Source organism: Megascapheus bottae, chromosome 2 (assembly GCF_031878675.1).
Source record: "Megascapheus bottae isolate mThoBot1 chromosome 2, mThoBot2.hap1, whole genome shotgun sequence".
Taxonomy (NCBI): Eukaryota; Metazoa; Chordata; class Mammalia; order Rodentia; family Geomyidae; genus Megascapheus; species Megascapheus bottae.
This window is the reverse complement of record NC_143510.1, coordinates 27,238,303-27,256,624: the sequence shown is the minus strand read 5'-3', so window position 1 is coordinate 27,256,624 and position 18,322 is coordinate 27,238,303. Positions and strand designations below refer to the sequence as shown.

Genomic DNA, 18,322 nt, shown 5'->3' with positions numbered 1-18,322 from the left:
TATTGGGTCTGCCCAAAGCCAGTGAGATGAGAGGATTTCAAAGCTAAGAGGCAGACCTAGAGGTGCTTCAAAGCATGAGAAATGGAGGTTTCCCAGCTAACTGGCTTTTAAGTGACAGCCTTGGCCATGGGAAATCTTGAAGCAGCTGGATAGATCTACTTAAAGATAAATCTAATCACATCTCACTATTTCCCAACAATTGTAGCCCATCATTCTCAGGCCCCAAAATTCAGGAGGGAGAAGGGGGAGGAAGAATTTGAGAATTTGGCACGTGTGTCTGGCATATCTTTCTGCTAAGTAAGGCAAGAAAGCTCTGTGTGCTATCGATGAGAGGGTGGGTTTTAGTGGCTGTACCGCAAGCTTCAGACCCAGCCATCAGGCAGGAACTTGTTTTATGTCAAGCCCTGAGGTTTGGCCAGGAACGCTGTTGAGTCAAGCAAGTCTCCAAGGTCAGGAAAAAATGCCTCCTTGGCTCTTGTTGCAACAAGCCGGGCACAAGGGCAGCCCTAAAGAGACTTGGCTCCAGGTCTGGGCAGTCTAGAACCGTGGCTTCCCTCTGGGCCTGCTGCTCTGAGACCAAATAACAGTTTTCCAGAGCTGAGAACCACCCCACCCATGACTGATGGCAACACAGAAGGTGAGAGCTGGAGAAGCCAAGAGCTGGTTTGCATTCTGCAAACCATGGAAGTAGAACCACCAAGAGCTGCTACACCTGCAAACTAGCAATGCTGGGCTGAGTGGCTTCTCTGCTCTAGAGGAAAATTTGAGAATAGGAGAAATGCCTGACCCATATTCACTGTCACCATAACAATATGGGAACAAGGATGGGCTGAAGCCAGAAGCCAATGGCTCCTGCCTGTAACTCTACTCAGGAAGCCGAGATCTGGCAATAGAGGTTCATAGTCGGCCTGGGCAATAAAGTCTGTAAGACTCTTATCTCCAAAAAGCTGGAAGTAGAGCTGTGTGTGTGGCCTAAGTGGTAGAGCATCAGTCTTGAATAGAAACAAAAGAAACCAAAACTAAGCAGGAGTAGAAATCCCTGAGTTCAAACCCCAGCACTCCCACATCAGAAGGAAGGAAGGAAGGAAGGAAGGAAGGAAGGAAGGAAGGAAGGAAGGAAGGAAGGAGGGAGGGAGGGAGGGAGGGAGGGAGGGAGGGAGGGAGGAGAGAGAGAGGGAGGGAGGGAGGGAGGGAGGGAGGGAGGGAGGGAGGGAGGAAGGAAGGAAGGAAGGAAGGAAGGAAGGAAGGAAGGAAGGAAGGAAGGAAGGAAGGAAGGAGCGAGCTGCTGGATGTCAGCTCCACTCCCCATGAATGACATTTACGTATAGAGTAAACTTAATCTTAGGGAGTCTAACACTTCTACAAGCTGATCATAGAATGAACTGCAGCTCAGAAGCCTGCAGGCTATTTGACTTTGGCCAAGAATCTTCTCTGAGCCTGTATCTCCTCAAAACAAAACAAAACAACTGGACACTTCAGTTTGGGGGCCACTTCTAATAGCAGCATTTTACCCAATTCCTTTACATCACAACTCTTCTACTCCCAGAGGACTTCATATAATGAAAGAGTATCAAGCCACCATTATTCTCACCCACAACTAAGACAGGCATTACTAATCAATCATTGTTCCCATCCCAGGGGAAACCCAGACAATGTCAGCTCTTACTCACAGCTTTCTGGGATAAATGAATCATGATTTATCATGGGGTGAAATCTGTGTCATGGCTTAAAAGTGGGCTGCAATCACACAAAGTGGGTAACGAAAGGATCACTTACTAGGACCCTTCACTGTGACACCGATCTCCCCACTTCCAGCAGCTTTGGTATCCACCTTGAAATCTGCAGTCTCCCGGATACGAACGCCTTTGGGCTGCAGGCCTCGGCCACTGGCCCTGCAGGCATTTGGACTGCAAGCTACAAACAGAGTTTAAACATCAGTTCAGCTGTTCATTCTTTACCCAGTGACAAGAAAGCCAAGGTAACTTAGAGCCACCAGCCAGGAGAATGTTTGCTTTACAGGGAGGATGCAGAGTCCAGGGGTCCAGCACGGGGAAACACAGAGGCTAGCACAGAAGGATATAGCATGACTTTGTCCAGCCACACCGCAGAAGAGCGAGGCAAAAGTTTGGCAATGAGACTAGGAGAGCAAAGCAAATCCCCACTGTTCCTGGTGCTGGCATTTATCCTTTCATTTGTGTGGGAGAGGAAGACCAATTGCCAGATACTATTCAAACCCCATTGCCATACTCAAGGGTCCAGTAATTGGCGAGACCAGACTGTTTCAAGTCTACTTGGAAAAGGCAATGCTTGAAAATAGCTATCTGGGTTCCAAGCCCGGGGCCCAGCCATTGCTAACGGTCTAAACATTGCTGTCATCCATGTAAATAACCAAGCAAAACAATAAGGGCTTCAAAAAGGAAGCCATTCAGAACCCCTGGACCAAGGTAGATCAGGCTTGTGGTACTGGCTACGTCAACATCCTTGGAATCTGGGAAGCTGCAAAGACAGACATCAGCAGTAAATGCCGCTTCTGAATTAGTTTCTGTGTCTCACTTAAAAACTATAAAGTTTTTGTCAGGCAAAAACGTTTAGGTATGATAACTCATACCTGTAATCCTAGCTACTAAGGAGGCTGATCCAGCTCAGGCAAGAAAGTCCATGATGATCTCATCTCCAATGAATTACTAACAAGCTGGAAGGGGAACTGTAGCTCAAGCGGTGGAGTGCTAGCCTTGAGCAAATAGGTAAAAGGCAGCACCCAGGCCTTGAGTTAAAGTCCCCAGTACCAGTATCCACACACCCTCTCCCCCCCCATACACATACACAACACTCATATACACACACCGAATTTTAAGTATAAAAGTGAAGAACTTAGATAGATGGCTTTTAGAGGTGTACAAATTTACTCTTCAGAGGGTAAGAAAAGATATCTTTGTGTCTTTATGTCCCAGGAATTTTGTCCAGCATGGGAAACCTTCTTATTCATAGGAAATGGGAAATAAATGGGCAAAATTTCCAGTTGTCTAAGAGATGGCTTTTCCTGTGCAAATGTCATCCTGCACATGTGACAGCTCTCTATACCCATGGGGGAATTGCAGGCTCTGGAAGGTGAGGTTCTGTTGCTGGAAAGAAAGGAAACTCTTCATCCAGCTCCTCTTCCCTACAAGGCTTTCTGCAGGCTTTGTGGCAATAACCACTTCACCCTTAGAGTTAGAGGTAACTTTAGGTGAAGTTTAAGGTGGCGCTTTATGGCTTTGTGACACAGAGCTAAAGTTTCCTTTAATATGAAATCACTATAGTAGAAAGTAGTAAATTAAGAGCAAAGGGCTGCTAATTAAATACTGCATAGTCTAAGTGACTGATAGACGGGATAAATATTCCAGAAATGCAAAAGGCATTCATAAATAAGAGAAGGCTGAGAAGCACTAGTAAAACTAGGAAAGCTATTCCAAATTCTTTCTTTGCTTACATACAAGAATTCTGCTTACTATAGATATGTTCGGAGTTTTTGCTTATTTTTTCTTTGTCAAAGGGAGAAAAGTTGGTCACAGCAGAAATAACTCATAAAAGGATAAGACTTCCTCAGAGCATCTGAATGTGCCTACACCTACACACCTACATACACACACACACACACACACACACACACACACACACACACACACACACACACACACACAGAGTCATGGAAAGGCTGAACATAGTCTCAACATCAAAAGGGTAGCTGCTCTATTCATATTAACACTCAGTGGAGCTTCACAATTTGGAGAAACTGTCAGATCCTTGGCCACCTCGAAAAGACTTAGATGTGTCTGAATACAATTAGAGAGTAGATTTCAGGTCTGCCCATACAAGTTGTAAAAGCACCTGCAAAGAATTCCTGAAGTCACCAACAGCACAGGCTGGGCTGCCGTTCACAAACAACACAAAGAACTGGCAAAACACCCCTCCCCACCAGCCCTTACCAAGCAAGAGCCTCTGGCCTAGCTCGTAACTAGGAAGCCAACAGCTTTGGGATCCAGGCTGGCCCAGAGGCAGGATTCGGAAGAGGAAGCCAGGTCTGCAGATGCAGATGTGGACAGAACAGGGAGAGGCAAGTACTGGTTAGAAAAGGCAGCATAGTTGGAAAACAAATAAACAAACAGACAGGAACAAAGTCAGAAGGCAAGTGTAGCATTAAGAGTGTGTGCATACTCCTTGTAACCAAGGGACTTTGGCAGAATAGTTAAGGGCATGGTCAACAGAGATTATAGTTCCTCTCTTACTGGTACTTCATAGCACTGAAACCTTATGCTGTCCAAGGCTCTGTGTCCCCACTTGCACACTGTGAACAGGCATAACCTTCACAGGATGTAGACTGTGAGACTGATGCAGTCTAAGGGCCTAATACCAGTAAAACCAGCTTTTGACACAGATGACAACTCTCTGTGTGTGTATGGGGAACTTCTGACCTATCAAATGAGTTAAATACATCACATTAAATGCCCCCAAGTTCTTGGATTCTGAAAGCAGGATTATTTTAAATGTTCAAATTAGGAATGCTATACTATTGCTACAGATTCGATCTAAAATGCCCTTCAGAAGCCCATGTCTCCATTTCTTTCTAGAAGATGTCAGAACCTTTGAAAGGTGGAGCCTATTGGAAATAAGTTAAGACACTGGGGGCCCTGTGGGAGCTACTTTGCTTCCCAGCTGCCATGATACAATTAGCTCTGTCAGCCATACTCTACTGTGACCATAGTCTAAAACCTCTGAAACTATGAGACACATACACCTTTTCTTCTATTAATTTGGTTCTCTCAAGAATTTTGTCAGAGGAACACTGACAAAACATAGCAGAATATTCCTACAAATATCTTAAGAATAAAGTGGTTCACTTCTTCCTACAGGGACAGTGGCAAGAAGGGATAGGGCCATGTTCATAGCCCCAGCACCCAACTACACAGTGAGTCTCCATTCTTGAAATAGATCCACTTTACCCCCCAGCACTCACCTTCTCCAACCTGCACAGTGAAGGGACTCTTGGGAATGTTGTCCCCAGCAAAGGAGACATTGATCACGTGGGTGCCAGGCTGCATGGGTTTGTACACACATCGATACACCTGGTTGCCTTTGTCTTCCATCAGCACCTCCACAGTATTCTTGCCTTGGGGATCTTCCACCTCGACAGCAATGTCACCCACACCAGCTCCTAGGAAAGAACAAGGGTTCTGTTAGCTCAAGATCCCCTTCTCACAAACCTTCAGCTTCCTAGGGATCTCAGGCCATGAAGGAAGACATGTTACCAGCCGTGTAGATGTCAAAGTAGGTGGGCTTATTGGCGATGTTCCCTGCAACTTCCAAGCCTGGGCCTTTTGCAGTGACTTTACTGGCATCTCCCTGGGCCTTGTCAACATTCACTTCAAATGGACTCTTGGAGATGTGCTGTCCTGCAAAAAGCACTATGACCTGCAGGTGACAGACAGGGGAGATGTAACTGCTTTTCCATGCCTAGCAAGACCATTACCAAGTCCCATGTTTGACAATATTTTTTTCCACCCCTCTCAGGATGGTCCAGGGAGCTGCAACCAGATACCCTGGAATCAAGTCACATGGCCATATGACTGTGTGTGAGACATCATCAGACCTTGAGCAGACAAACTGCCTATGCCAAACGCACTGAGTTTTTCTAGCAGAAAATGAACAACCACTGGTCCTTGAACCTCCAGACATGGGGTCCTTTAAGAGGACTACGGAAGGGGCCATTGCCCTTCCAAATTAAAATGCACTGACCCACGATTTCAAGCCTAAAGTGTTTCCCCAGGGACCAAGATGGGGTTGAGACAAATCACACTGATTTCTACCACTTGAATCATGGCTCTCACCCTGGAATTTCTCATGTGAACCCATATTGGCTGGAATGAATTTATCACATTGCTACAAGAATATAAGAAGCAGCTGAGTCCAAAGTGCCGGTAAATTCATAAGAACCCAAGGTAGTGAATAAAGTCTGTCTGACTGGTTATGCAAGGTTATGGGGGAACTGGCTTTTCTGTGCTAGACAAAACCCTTCCCATGAGGGGCAGCCCAACCACCCTCTCCTGCAGGCCCAGGCACTCTTCATACCTCACTGGACACCATCTCAAACACATGATATGGGCCAGTAGCCTAGACCACTGTCACCTCCCTAGGGAACAACTCCCTATGGAAACTGTTTCCCTCCATTAGTGTCAGCCAGGCTCCTCTATGCTCAGGATCCAGGCTTCTGGCTCTCTAGGCCACCTCACAGGGCAAAACTTAAGGAAGCAAGAAGACAGCTGCCACAGCTTAGTTGTGGTAGCCAGAGACACTCCAGCCATGTGGTTGTAATGCGAGGTGCTCACAAAAGAAATATCTAATGAGCAAGGCACCAGTGGTTCACACTTAGCTACTCAAGAAACTAAGATCTAAGGATTGTGGCTCAAAGTCAACCCAGGCAAGCAAGTCTGCGATACTCTTAACTACAATTAACCAGCAAAAAGCTAGAAACAGAGATGTGATTCGAGTAATAAGAATACCAAGCTTTAAAAAAAAAAAGGGGGGGGGGGTAAGAGACAATGTCCAAGCACTAAGTTCAAGTTCAAGCCTCAGAACTGGCATCAAAAAAAAAAATTGAAGGCTGAGAGTTTGGCCTAGTGGTAGAGTGCTTTCCCAGAATGCATGAAGACCTGGGTTCAATTCCACATACATGGAAAGAAGCCAGAAGTGGTGCTGTGGCTCAAGAGGTAGAACTCTACTCCTGAGAAGGAAACACAAAGACAGTACTCAAGCCCTGAGTTCAAGGCCCAGAGCTGGCTTAAAAAAAAAAAAATTGAATGACACATTACAAATAAGTTCCCAGTGGAATTTAAAAACGAGTATGGGTTAGCTTATGTCTAGAACCTGATTTACCAGGATACCAAACCTTCTCACTAAGCATCAGAAGTTTTTTTTGTTTTTTTTTTAAATTTCATTCTTCCCAAGATCTCTTTCTTCTTCTATGTTTCTCTAAACAAGTCTCAAGAATATCCAAGACATGTCTAGGCTCCCTCATCTTACCTTGTGGAGCCCTGTCACCTTGGGCAGATACTCAACGGAGTATGTCTTGTTCTTGTCACTGTCGGGGGTCACCTGTGCCTAGGAGAAAGGATGAGAAACAATAGGTGCCAAGTGTCAGTGAACAGCAGGTGTCAACCAGGGTCCTGCAACCCATTGCCAGGTCAGAACCCTAGTGGTCTGGCCACTTCCTGTCCCGCACTCTCTCAGAGGATGCCAGCAAGTGGTAGCCACACAACCACACAGCCACGCCAGGACTCGCCCTGAGTTCAAGGCCCACAACTGGCCAAAAAAAAGCCTATGGAATACCTGGCTCTCAGAAAAATAATAAGGAAGTTGAGCATAAGCCCTGCCCCAGAAGGGAAAACAAATTATCAGGAAATGTAGTATTCCAGAGTTTGCTTACATGGCCTTGTGAAAAATAGGTGAACAGAGAGAATTGCAGGAGCAAAGACCCAGAAGATGGGACCAGTAATCACTGTAAGAAGAGTAGGGCAATCACATGTCAACTAATAAGACCTTTGCTCAATCCCAAAAAATATTTTATTATTAAACATTGTGGTGCTTAGGGGCCAGGAGTTGGGCCTAGTGGTAGAGTGCTCGCCTAGCATGCATGAAGACCTGAGTTCTATTCCTTGGTGCCACATATATATATATAGAAAAAGCCAAAAGTGGTGCTGTCTCAAGTTGTAGCCCAAGGATAGTGCTCAGGCTAAGTTCAAGCTCCAAGACGGGCAAAAAAAAAAAAAGAAAAGAAAAATTGTGGTGCTGGATATCCTTTTTGGTAAATAATAATTTGGCTGAGATATAATGGGGGAAATAGAGGCACAGTCTTTGGAGATGCTGGAGAGGATGGCAGCACTTTTCACATACCTCTTCTTTATTCCCTTCAGGGTCTTCAATGAACACCATCACGTCTCCCTGTCCAGCGCTGATGGTGTCCACGGTGAACTTGGCCGGCTGCTTTACCATGTTTCCAGTGGGCTCAATCCCTGTCATGAGTTCACACATCACACAGTCACAAACTCCAGCCCTGGCAAGAACCACCCCCCACCGTGTCTCTCAGGGAACCAAGGGATACAAAATGGCCCTCTTGTGAAATGCAAGCACAAACTACCAAGTAAGGTAATCAAACAGGTCCAAAGGTTTAATTTTGCTACATATATATGTATATATATGTTTGGTGTATGTACCAGGGCCTGGAAGCTGTCTCTTTTGTGCTCAAGACTAGCACTCTATCCCTTGAACCACAGCCTCCATTTCTGGCTTTGTTGTTGTTGTTTTGAGGGAAGGGAGTTAATTGGATATAAAGAGGCTCATGCCCAGGCTAGCTTCAAACAACCATCCTCAGATTTCAGCCTCCTGAGAAGCCAGGATTGATTACAGGTGTGAGCCACTGGCACTCAGATTTGTGTCATTTAAGCAATGTCAGTTCTGAACTATTCAGAGAAGTGCAGATAATGGTGAGAAACATAGCTGGCAATTAGCAAGCAGGGATGGCCTGCGTGTAGGCAGGAGACAGGGGAAAAAGAGAGTGCACTGTCATTAAACACCCTTCTGCATGGCTTTCTCATTTTAAAAACTGCATTCAATGATCATTTCTTCTATTAGACTGTTACATTGTAAGATCACTGGACAAATCTACCTCTGAGTCACATGTTGGTGTAATAATGCCCTTTACTCAGTTGCTCCAATAGTAGCATGGGTAGTGAGTATTACATACAGATTACACTCAGCTGGGGTGCTGGATATGGGCTTAGTTATGCTACAGAATATTCCATCTCCACACAACTCCTTCAGGTTGCCCTTTTAGAGCCTCACTCAACTCCCTCCCACCCCACCCAACACTTATCTTGACAACCACTAATCTCCGTTCTCCATTCTACAATTTTGCCATCTCAAGAATGTTACATGCATGAAATCAGACACATTTCAACCTTATGAGAACAGCCTTTTCCACCAAGAGTTCTCTGTAGATTCATCCAGACTCCTGCATATTCCAATAACTGCTACTTCTTTAACACTGAGTAATATTCCATGGGGTGGAATTGTTTAATCATTCTCCCACTAAAGGACATCTGGGTTGTTTTCGGGGCTTCAATGGCTTATAATTCACAAACACGTTTTGTGAGAATATAAGTATGAGATAATAATTCTTGAAAACCATCCCATCTGCTGCCGATTTCTACAAACAGCCCCTAAAACGTTTGCAAGTTTCTCAGTGGGAAAGATTTGAGGGATGACCCAGGTCCTGACACAGACTGCTTAACTCCTAGATTTCCTGAGTGGCAGCATGTTTTGTTCTGAGAGACAAGGCTTGAGGCTGCTCCAGAAAGCTCTGGGGCTGGTCACCAGAAAGCTCTGGGGCTGGTCACTAGAAAGCCAGGCCTCATACATGCCATCCCAGCTACTCGGAAGGCAGAGGTAGAAAATAGTTCAAAGCCAGCATGAATAAAAATGCAAAACTCTGTGAAAAATAAAAATGGGTGATGGCCCAAGTGTAGAGCATCTGCCTAGCAAATAGGAGGTGCAGAGTTCGATCCCCAGTTCCTGCTCATAATGAATCAGAGAACTAGTCAGTGTAGGGGAAAGCCTAGCGCCTGGCACAAGGAGAAAAGTACTGAGGACAGTAGAGGAAGAAATTGCTTTTCTTTAGTTGTGACTGAGAGAATAAAAAAAAACAAGTGTTTTTTCCCATATAATTAGATTTCATGTTTCTGGGATAAATGCCAAGTAGTATACATGCTTGGTCACATGGAAGATGCATGTTTTGGTTTTTGTTTTGTTTTAAAGAAATAGTCCTGGCCCAATGCTGGTGGTTCTTGCCTGTAATCCTAGCTATTCAGGGACAGTACCCTTTTATCTTATCATGGCTTGTGCTGTATTTGACATGAGGCCCACACATCCAGCAGGTAGGGCAGGGGCACGGAGCCTGACTGCAGAGCAGAAAAAGTGACCCAGAGTGCTCCCCACCACGGAAGAAAGTGCTCAACAGCACACAAAGACAATCCCTTGTGCCAAGCTCAAACTCTGAAACTGTAATTGATTTATTTTTGCTGATCTGGGGGCTTGAATTCAGGGTGTGGGCATTGTCCCTGAACTCCTTTTGCTCAAGTCTAGTACTCAATCACTTGAACCACAGCACCACATTTGGCATTTCTGTGATGTGACTGGAGATAAGAGTCTCACAGACTTTTCTGCCTGGACTGGCTTAAGCCACAGATCTCAGCCTCCTGAGTAGCTAGGATTTTAGGCACCTTGGTGAGACTGTAAATTTTAAGACTTTAAAATTTTTAGTCTGATGATCTATCCTATCAGTTGCTGTTTTTGCAGACTGTGCTTCTGGCATCAAATCTAAAAGATTCGCTGTTAAAAGCTCCCAGCATTATGCTGGACAGGAGAAGCAAGAGCAGCCATGTCTGCTTACATTTTCCTGATAACGACCACATCAGCTGTGGGGTTTTTGTTGTGGCAGCAACTCTATACTAAATCGAGGAAGTGCCTCTCCATTCCTCTTTGATTAGCCTTATCACACATGGCTGCTGAAGTGTCAGTTGCTTTTTTAGCATCAACTGATAGAATCATATAATTTTCCTTTATTAGCCTATGATTGTAAGTTGGCAGATTCTTCTGGAAGATTTTCTAATAGTGACCCAGCAGACATTGATGGGCTATGATATATAATTCACGCTACATATTACTAATTAAATGCTCCTGGACTTTACATTGTCTTCCTGGATATTACATTTGTATACTTAGAAACCCTGCTCTGCCCTCTTTTGCTCTGATCTTTGGTTTTGTTATGAATTTCTTTTTTTTTTTTTTTTTTTTTTTTTTGCCAGTCTTGGGCTTAAGCTCAGGGCCTGAGCACTATCCTTGGACTTTCTCAAGGCTAGAGCTCTACCACTTGAGCCTTAGCACCACTTCCAGCTTTTTCTAAGTATGTGGTACCGAGGAATCGAACCTGGGTCTTCATGCATGCTAGGCAAGCACTTTAACCACTAGGCCAAACTCCCGGCCTGTTATGAATTTCTTATTCTTTCTTCATACTTTCTATAAAATTGGTTTTAATTCTTCTCTAAATGTTTGGCAGAATCCTCCAGTGGAAATATTTGAGCTTAGGTTTCTGGTTCAAGAGCTTTAAAGTTTTAACAAATTAAACCTCCTGAGTGGTTATAGTATTATTCAAGTTATCTACTTCATGCTGATTAGATGTGGAAATTTGTGATCTTTGAGGAAAGTTACTGTAGTCAGCCATTATTTTGTTTACCTATCTTACTGTTATCCCAAGATCCCTTTTGTTTTCTATCTGTTCCAAGAATTTTTGTTAAAAGGCCATTTGTGGAGCATGAGGACACAAAGAAGTAAAGAGCAAAGCTGGGCCCCACGGCTCACGCTGGTAATCCTAGCTACTCAGGAGGCTGAGATTTGAGGATCAAGGCTCAAAGCCAGCCCGGTCACAAAAGGACCTGAGATTCTTATCTCTAGAAAACAAAGTGGGGGTTGGCTCAAGGGTAGGGAGGTAGCCTTGAGCTGAATAGCTCAGGGACAACACCCAGTTTTAGCCCCATGACCCACCCAAAAAAAAAAAAAAAAGGAAGAAAAGAGCAGCATTGGGACTTGAACTCTGGCCTCTGCTTGCTAGGCAGGTACTCCACTATCTAAGGCCATGTGCCCAGCCTTTTTTTTAAGGGAGAATGTGAAGTAAACTTTCAGTATTTTCTCAAGAATGGCCTCACATTCTCACCCAGGCCAGTCTTATACTACAATCCTCCCCTTCCCCCAATACCTTTCTGCATAGCTGGGCAGAGAGTTAGGAACCACCAGTGTACTGACTGAGATAGCTTGTCCCAAACTTTTTGCTCTGGCTGGCTTTGATTCCTGAATAGCTGGGATTAGAGATACAATCCAACATACACTCAGGCCTTTTAGGATAGAATGACAAGGGACAAATACTTCCTGTTTTCCTTCATCTGAAAATATAGATTTCCTCTTCTTTCCTCGAGGGTATTTTCCTGGGATACAGGATTCTAGGGTGCAATGCTTTTCTTTCAACACCTGAAAAACTATTGTCCTATTTATTGTCCTCTGGTCTGCATGGTTTGAATAGAAACCTATTGTGCTGGACATTGGGTGTGTTATCAAATCTTTCTTATTGCTTTTAAGTTTGTATGATCTTCACTGTATTTGAATTTTATCTAAGAATCCATGAATGTGTTTAAGTGTGTGTGTGAGTGTGTGTTGATAATGAGGCTTGAACTCAGGTTCTTGAGCTGAGCTTTTTTTTGGTTAGTCATGGGGCTTGAATTTTGGGCCCAAGCTCTGTTCCTGAGCTCTTTTGTTCAAGTCTAGCACTGTGCCATTTTGAGCCGTAGTTCCATTTCCAGTTTTCTGATGGTTAACTGGGGATATGAGTTTCACAGACATTCCTGCCCAGGCTGGTTTTGAACTATGATCCTCAGATCTCAGACTCCTGAGTAGCTAGGATTACAATTATGAGCCACTAGCACTTAGCTGCTTTTTTTTGGGGGGGGGAGGGGTGCCAGTCCTGGGTCTTAAACTCAGAGCCTAGACACTGAACTTGTCCTTTTGTGCTCAAGGCTAGCACTTCTGGTTAATTGGAAGAAAGTCTCAGGAAACATTACTGCTCAGGCTGACTTCAAAACACAACAGATATCTCAGCCTCCTGGGTAGCTAGGATTCCAGGCACCACCCCTACGTACCTGTCGTCTGCTACCGACTTACACAACCACTGTTCTCACCAGCACACTGGCCACACCCCACCTCCCCAGTCATTCAGACAAACCCCAGACCTCACATACATCATCTATAATTCACTGTCCTTAAACCTCACATACGCCACCTATAATTCACTGTCTTTAAAAGATATCCTTCAATACAAATGATCACATTAAAAAAAATGACAGTGATGTCTTAATATCTTTAGCCAGGGCTCAAGTTTACAGACAGACAGACAGACAGACAGACAGAGCTATAGATATAGATATATGTTTTTCTAAAACTTAGCTTGGAACAGGATTCAAATAAGGCTCACATAGATTCCTCAGTCTCCTGTTTCACTGTTTCATTATTTTTTTTTAAATGTTGCTCCATCTCTTTCCCTATCTTCTTCACTGTCAAAGACAGTGATTTACGTGTTAGTATAAATATTCCACACCATTAAGGAAGAAATGCCAGGTGGAGAAAACACACAATTTGAAATCATTTCAGCATAGGAAAAAGGCTAAAGAGACATGCCTCCACCTTTGAAAGGAAAAAAAAAGGGGGGCCTGGCAACTGTAAAGTGGACTTTGCCTTCTATTTTTTCTCTTGTGCTTTAGGCCATTTAACAAATAGATTTAAATTATGTGCTACAATTCTGACAAACACCCATACCTACAACTCAAAAACAACTTACTCTACAGCTTGTCAAAGGCTGGGCTGGGCCTGTGTCCCTGGCTAACCGTGTTTGGTTGGGAGACTGAACCACATCCCCACACTGTAAATTGTAGGGCTCAGTTTTGCCAGCCATGGGGAGACAGCGGCTCCCTTTCATTATTCACACACACTGAAGGGGAGGAAGGTTAGCCAGGCAGTAAATGCTTCATACAGAACATAAATTTTCAAAATGGTTTCTACTTAGGTCATGCATGGATGCTTTCAACCAACCTAACCCCACAAGGAAGCCCACCACAAAGACTTCACTCCTCCCTCTCCCCTTCCCCTCACTCAGACCAGGCAAGTTGGGGCATTATGAATGGATCTCCAAGTGCAAACTGACAGGCCACAGGGATTTATTCAATATCCAGATGTGAAAATAAAACAAACTTCAAATCTGTTAGAAAATAGAGAATATTCTTCATTCCTGCATTGGAGTGGTAGGAACAAAGAAATGTATCTATATGGGAGAGAAAGGAAAACTGCCTTGCTCTATCTCACTATTGGTGAAGGATGATGTCTCGTAGTGGCCATACGGCATAGCCCTGTCACCTAAAATGAGTGTTTTGTTTTCCTACATTTTTTCTTTCTTCTTTTTCTTTTTTTTTTTTTTGTCGGGGGTGGGGGGGGGGGGTTAAGAGGCTTGAACTCTGGGACTGGGCACTGTCCCTGAGCTCTTCAGCTCAAGGCTACCACCCTACCCCTTGAGCCACAAGGACACTTCCCATTTTCTAGTGGTTAATTGAAGGTAAGAGTTTATGCCCAGGCTGGCTTTGAACCATGATCCTCCTGAGTAGCTAGGATTACAGGCATGAGCCAACAGCACCTGGCTTGTTTTCCTACTTTAAAGGAGAAAAAAAGTTAAATGTAAGTCAGGTAGGTATTGAGTCTCAAACCTATACTCCTAGCTATTTGGGAGGCTGAGATCAGGAAGAACTGTGGTTCAAGTTCAACCTAGGCAGAAACATCTGTGAGACTTATCTTAAGGAAGCAAGAGGATGTATCGGTGCATACCAGTCATTCTAGCAGGGTAAAATAGGCAGATAGTTCTGATATAGGCCCAGGCAAAAAGCAAGACTCTGTTAGAAGAACCAGGGCAGAAAAGGACTGGTGGCATGGCTCAATAGTAGAGTTCTTGCCTGGCAAAGGTAACCCTCTTAGCTCAAATTCCAGTACTGCCCTTCCCCCACTCAAGCTAAACATGGAACTATCAAATGCTGTACAATTCCTTGTCTGGGCTATGCCCTAACAATTCAAAGCAAGGCCTCAGATACTGCCCACCCATGTTCAGGAAAGCTACAATGTGGAAACAACTCAAATGTCTGACATAGCAGATATATAATACTATGCAACCATAAAAGTGAGTGACATTCTGAAACATCCTACAACATGGATGGACTCTGCAGTGAAATAAGCCGACCACACTAGCACAGTGACTATAGGATTCCATTTCCAGGAGCCACCGATGTGACAGAAGAACAGCTCACCAAGAGATGAGGGAAGGGAGGACAGAGTAACTGCCTAGTGAACATGGCGTTTGACTCTGGGACAGTGAAAATTTCTGGAGATAAATTGTGCTGATGGCTACATGATTAGTACACAGCCACAGAACTGTATGCTACAATGGTAATCATTTGAAAATGACTAACTGAAAAACAATGCAAAAACCACACACAGAGATAAGAATGGGGGGGGAAGGTTTGCCTCCTCCCACAGTACACAACACTTACAAAGAGGCAGAAGGAAACAGACACATTCCTAAACTATAGCATTGTGAAGGAAAACCATCTCACATGAACAATAGAAAAACAGGATAGCCAATGATAAGGTTATTTCAAACAAGCATTTTATGCCCTGATTGATTCATTCCATGTGGCCAGTTAAGTTGACAAGGGGTTTTTATGGCTCTTTGCAACATTCTACCATTCCAGGATGTATAATTTTTAAAGTCTTGTGTTTCTTTTCTTTTCTCATTTCTTTTTGCCAGCCAGTTCTGGGGGCTTGAACTCAGAGCCTGGGCTCTGTCCCTCTATGCTCAAGGCTAGAGCTCTACCACTTGAGGCACAGCGCCATTTCCAGCCTTTTCTGTTTATGTGGTACTGAGGAATCAAACCCAGGCTTTCATGCACGCTAGGCAAGCACTGTAAGCCACATTTTCCAAACCCTTCTTTTCTTTTCCCTTTTGCTGTTACTGTGCATTGAACTCAGCCAAACAGGTGCTGTTCCTTAGCTCCTTCCCTGAAGGCTAGAGCTCTACTACTTGAGCCACATCTCCATGTTTTTTTGGTTTTGGTGGTTAATTGAAGAGTTTTACACACTTTTCTGCCTGGGCTGGCTTGGAACCACAGTCTTCAGATCTCAACTTCCTGAGTAGCTAGAATTACAGGTCAGAGTAACTGGTGTCCAGCTTTCAGTGTATCATTCTAATCACCACTTTTGGTTATAACACACAGAAAACAAGCATGAACATACCAACCACTCGATGACTGCAACAAAGTCCCTGACACTAGTAACGCAGAGGCCTGCACAGACCCCACCACTGTGCCAGGCAAACTGTGAATGGCAAGTGTGTCTGCTGGGGCAATAGCAGGCACTATGCCCTAAGAGGTAGATGAGGAGACACACAGCATACTGTATGTATATATGAGATCTCGCCATGCTGATCTTTATCAAGAACAAAACTAGGCTGCCAGGGGACTGTTCTCTTTTAAAGAATATGTGCTTGAAGTCAGGTGTTACCAACAGCACCAAATGGCTCGAAATAGCTTTGGTCATTGCGCTGTGAGCAGCAGTGTCCTGCAGATCTGTCATAAACAGGATGTCTCGGTGAGGAAGTGCTGCCAGAGGATAACAATAGCTCCCACCCCCTCTGGAAAGCTGAGGCAGCTTTCAGCTCCCAGAAGAAATGAGAAATGAACCAGCAGCCAGATGGCCCAGACTCTTATCCCACCCCCACCCAACTGGTAACCTGGCACAAGACCCGTCTCCCCCCTTCCCTGGGTGGCCCAGGCCCCCAGTGCTCTTCTGAAAAATGGGAGTGAGGGCCCTTCATAGTCCCAGGGCTACTGCACTAAACGTGTGACAAGTTCATCGTGCTGTGCTACATGAAAGCAAAGGCATTTCTTCACGCCTCAGATTCACAAGCCAGAATGTAAATGCATAAATGAGTCTATAGGCTTCCTATGGTATTACCACTTAAGACATGCCTCTAATCTAACATTTTTTGCTGGTTGGTCTGGAAATGGAATTCAAGGAATTTTCTGCCCTGGCTGGCTTCATTAACAATCTTTCAGATCTCAGCCCCTTGAATGGTTAGGATGATAGGTATGAGCCATCAGCGCCAGCGTAATATGGTTATCTTTAAGAATTCAACTTATATTCTTGATCCTGAAGCCATACTCTCTACAGCCGAAGGACCAGCACTTACCTCTGCCATATGCCCTGGCTTTCTTTGGGTTGAGTTTGGGTTTAAGAGGAGCGCCTGGCTTGAGCTTGGCTTTGGGGAACTGAGAGAGGTAAGTCATCACTGAGTGCTCATCAACATCAGGATGAATAATTTCCTCAGGAGTGATGACCTAGAATGACAACGCAGTGGGTAAGTGACCCATCATGTGGAAATCCAGAGAGCTCTTTATGATTTCTCTTAAACCAAACACTACAGTTATTAAGAGAATGAGTCAGTGCTTCATTTAAGAAAAATTACATTAAGCAAAGACACCCCCAAGATTATTGGACATTTAAACCTTTTAAAGGTATCACTACCCCATTGGAAGCTGGGGCATCTGCTCCAGAAAATCCTGTCTATAACTCCCAGAGATTCAAAAAGCCTACTTCCAAAGACCCATTCACTCCCCTGGCCTAATGCTCTAGAAAGGATAAAGGAATACACAACAGCAGGAAGAAAAACAACAAAAAAAGCACATACCCCCCAAAAAAGAACAACAAAACAGAAGTAGAAGACACATACATAAACTTCTCTTGCTCAGCTATCCAGTGTCCACATCTCTATTAACTTTATTTCAAAGAAAAATATAAAGAAAACAAAAAAGAAGCCAGACATGGTGGCATGAGATTAGCTTGGGCTGCGTAGTGAGGTCTTGTCTCAAACAACAAAAATAATAAAGGACAACACAGGTACATAGAAGCCATGTAGTAGCGACACATTAGGAGCCATTAAAAATGGGAGGAGGCAAACAACTCCTGACACTCAGCTCAGGAACAAGATGAGATCCAGGCCAAATGAGTGACCATCTGAAGATCTGAACATACTAGATCCAATTCCACCATCTGACCCAGCCCTAATGGCATGCCCCTACACTATTAATGGTGCCAGATGGTAAGCCACACCTCCTCACGTTGAAGATAAGACTCTTTTTCATGAGTCAGGTTAATCAAATGTGGTGAAAAGATTTCTGTCCCTAAAGAATAGAGTGGCAGGAGGGAGGGGAGAAAGACAGAGAGAATGGAAAACAAGAGACCATTTTGATGTTTATCCTACAAGGAAAAAATAGAATTTGAACTGAGATTTGAACAGTTGCCTACAACACATTCCACTAAAAAGTTGGATGTGTATTCATTTGGCATTTCTTCCCAGTGGCTCCTTTAACAACTATACAGTGCCAACATCACATGAATGTCAAAAGTAGATGGCTTCAAGTTTAACGGGAGATGAAAAATAAACCATTCAACTTCTGGAGTGAGGAGAGGGAAGCCAAGAAGCAGAGACATGATTCAAAGACACAAGCAAATTTTCCTCCCTTACAAGAAATTTTGCTATAAAATACACTGAACTTAGAACTGAAGTCTCACTACCTGAGACTATGACCCAATC

The 18,322-nt window shown here is 44.1% G+C and overlaps 1 protein-coding gene across 3 annotated transcripts in view; it reads right to left on the bottom strand.

Annotated features, from left to right (window-relative positions):
- Flnb (filamin B) overlaps nt 1-18,322 on the bottom strand; it is a 145,882-nt gene that overhangs the window by 62,867 nt on the left and 64,693 nt on the right. For all 3 annotated transcript variants that reach the window (XM_090322884.1, XM_090322892.1, XM_090322899.1), the window contains exons 4-9: nt 16,919-17,066; nt 7,927-8,045; nt 7,057-7,134; nt 5,286-5,448; nt 4,994-5,191; nt 1,777-1,914 (exon numbers count right to left, since the gene is read on the bottom strand). In XM_090322884.1, coding sequence (XP_090179010.1) covers nt 1,777-1,914; nt 4,994-5,191; nt 5,286-5,448; nt 7,057-7,134; nt 7,927-8,045; nt 16,919-17,066 — 844 coding nt within the window. The remainder of the gene's footprint in view (nt 1-1,776; nt 1,915-4,993; nt 5,192-5,285; nt 5,449-7,056; nt 7,135-7,926; nt 8,046-16,918; nt 17,067-18,322) is intronic.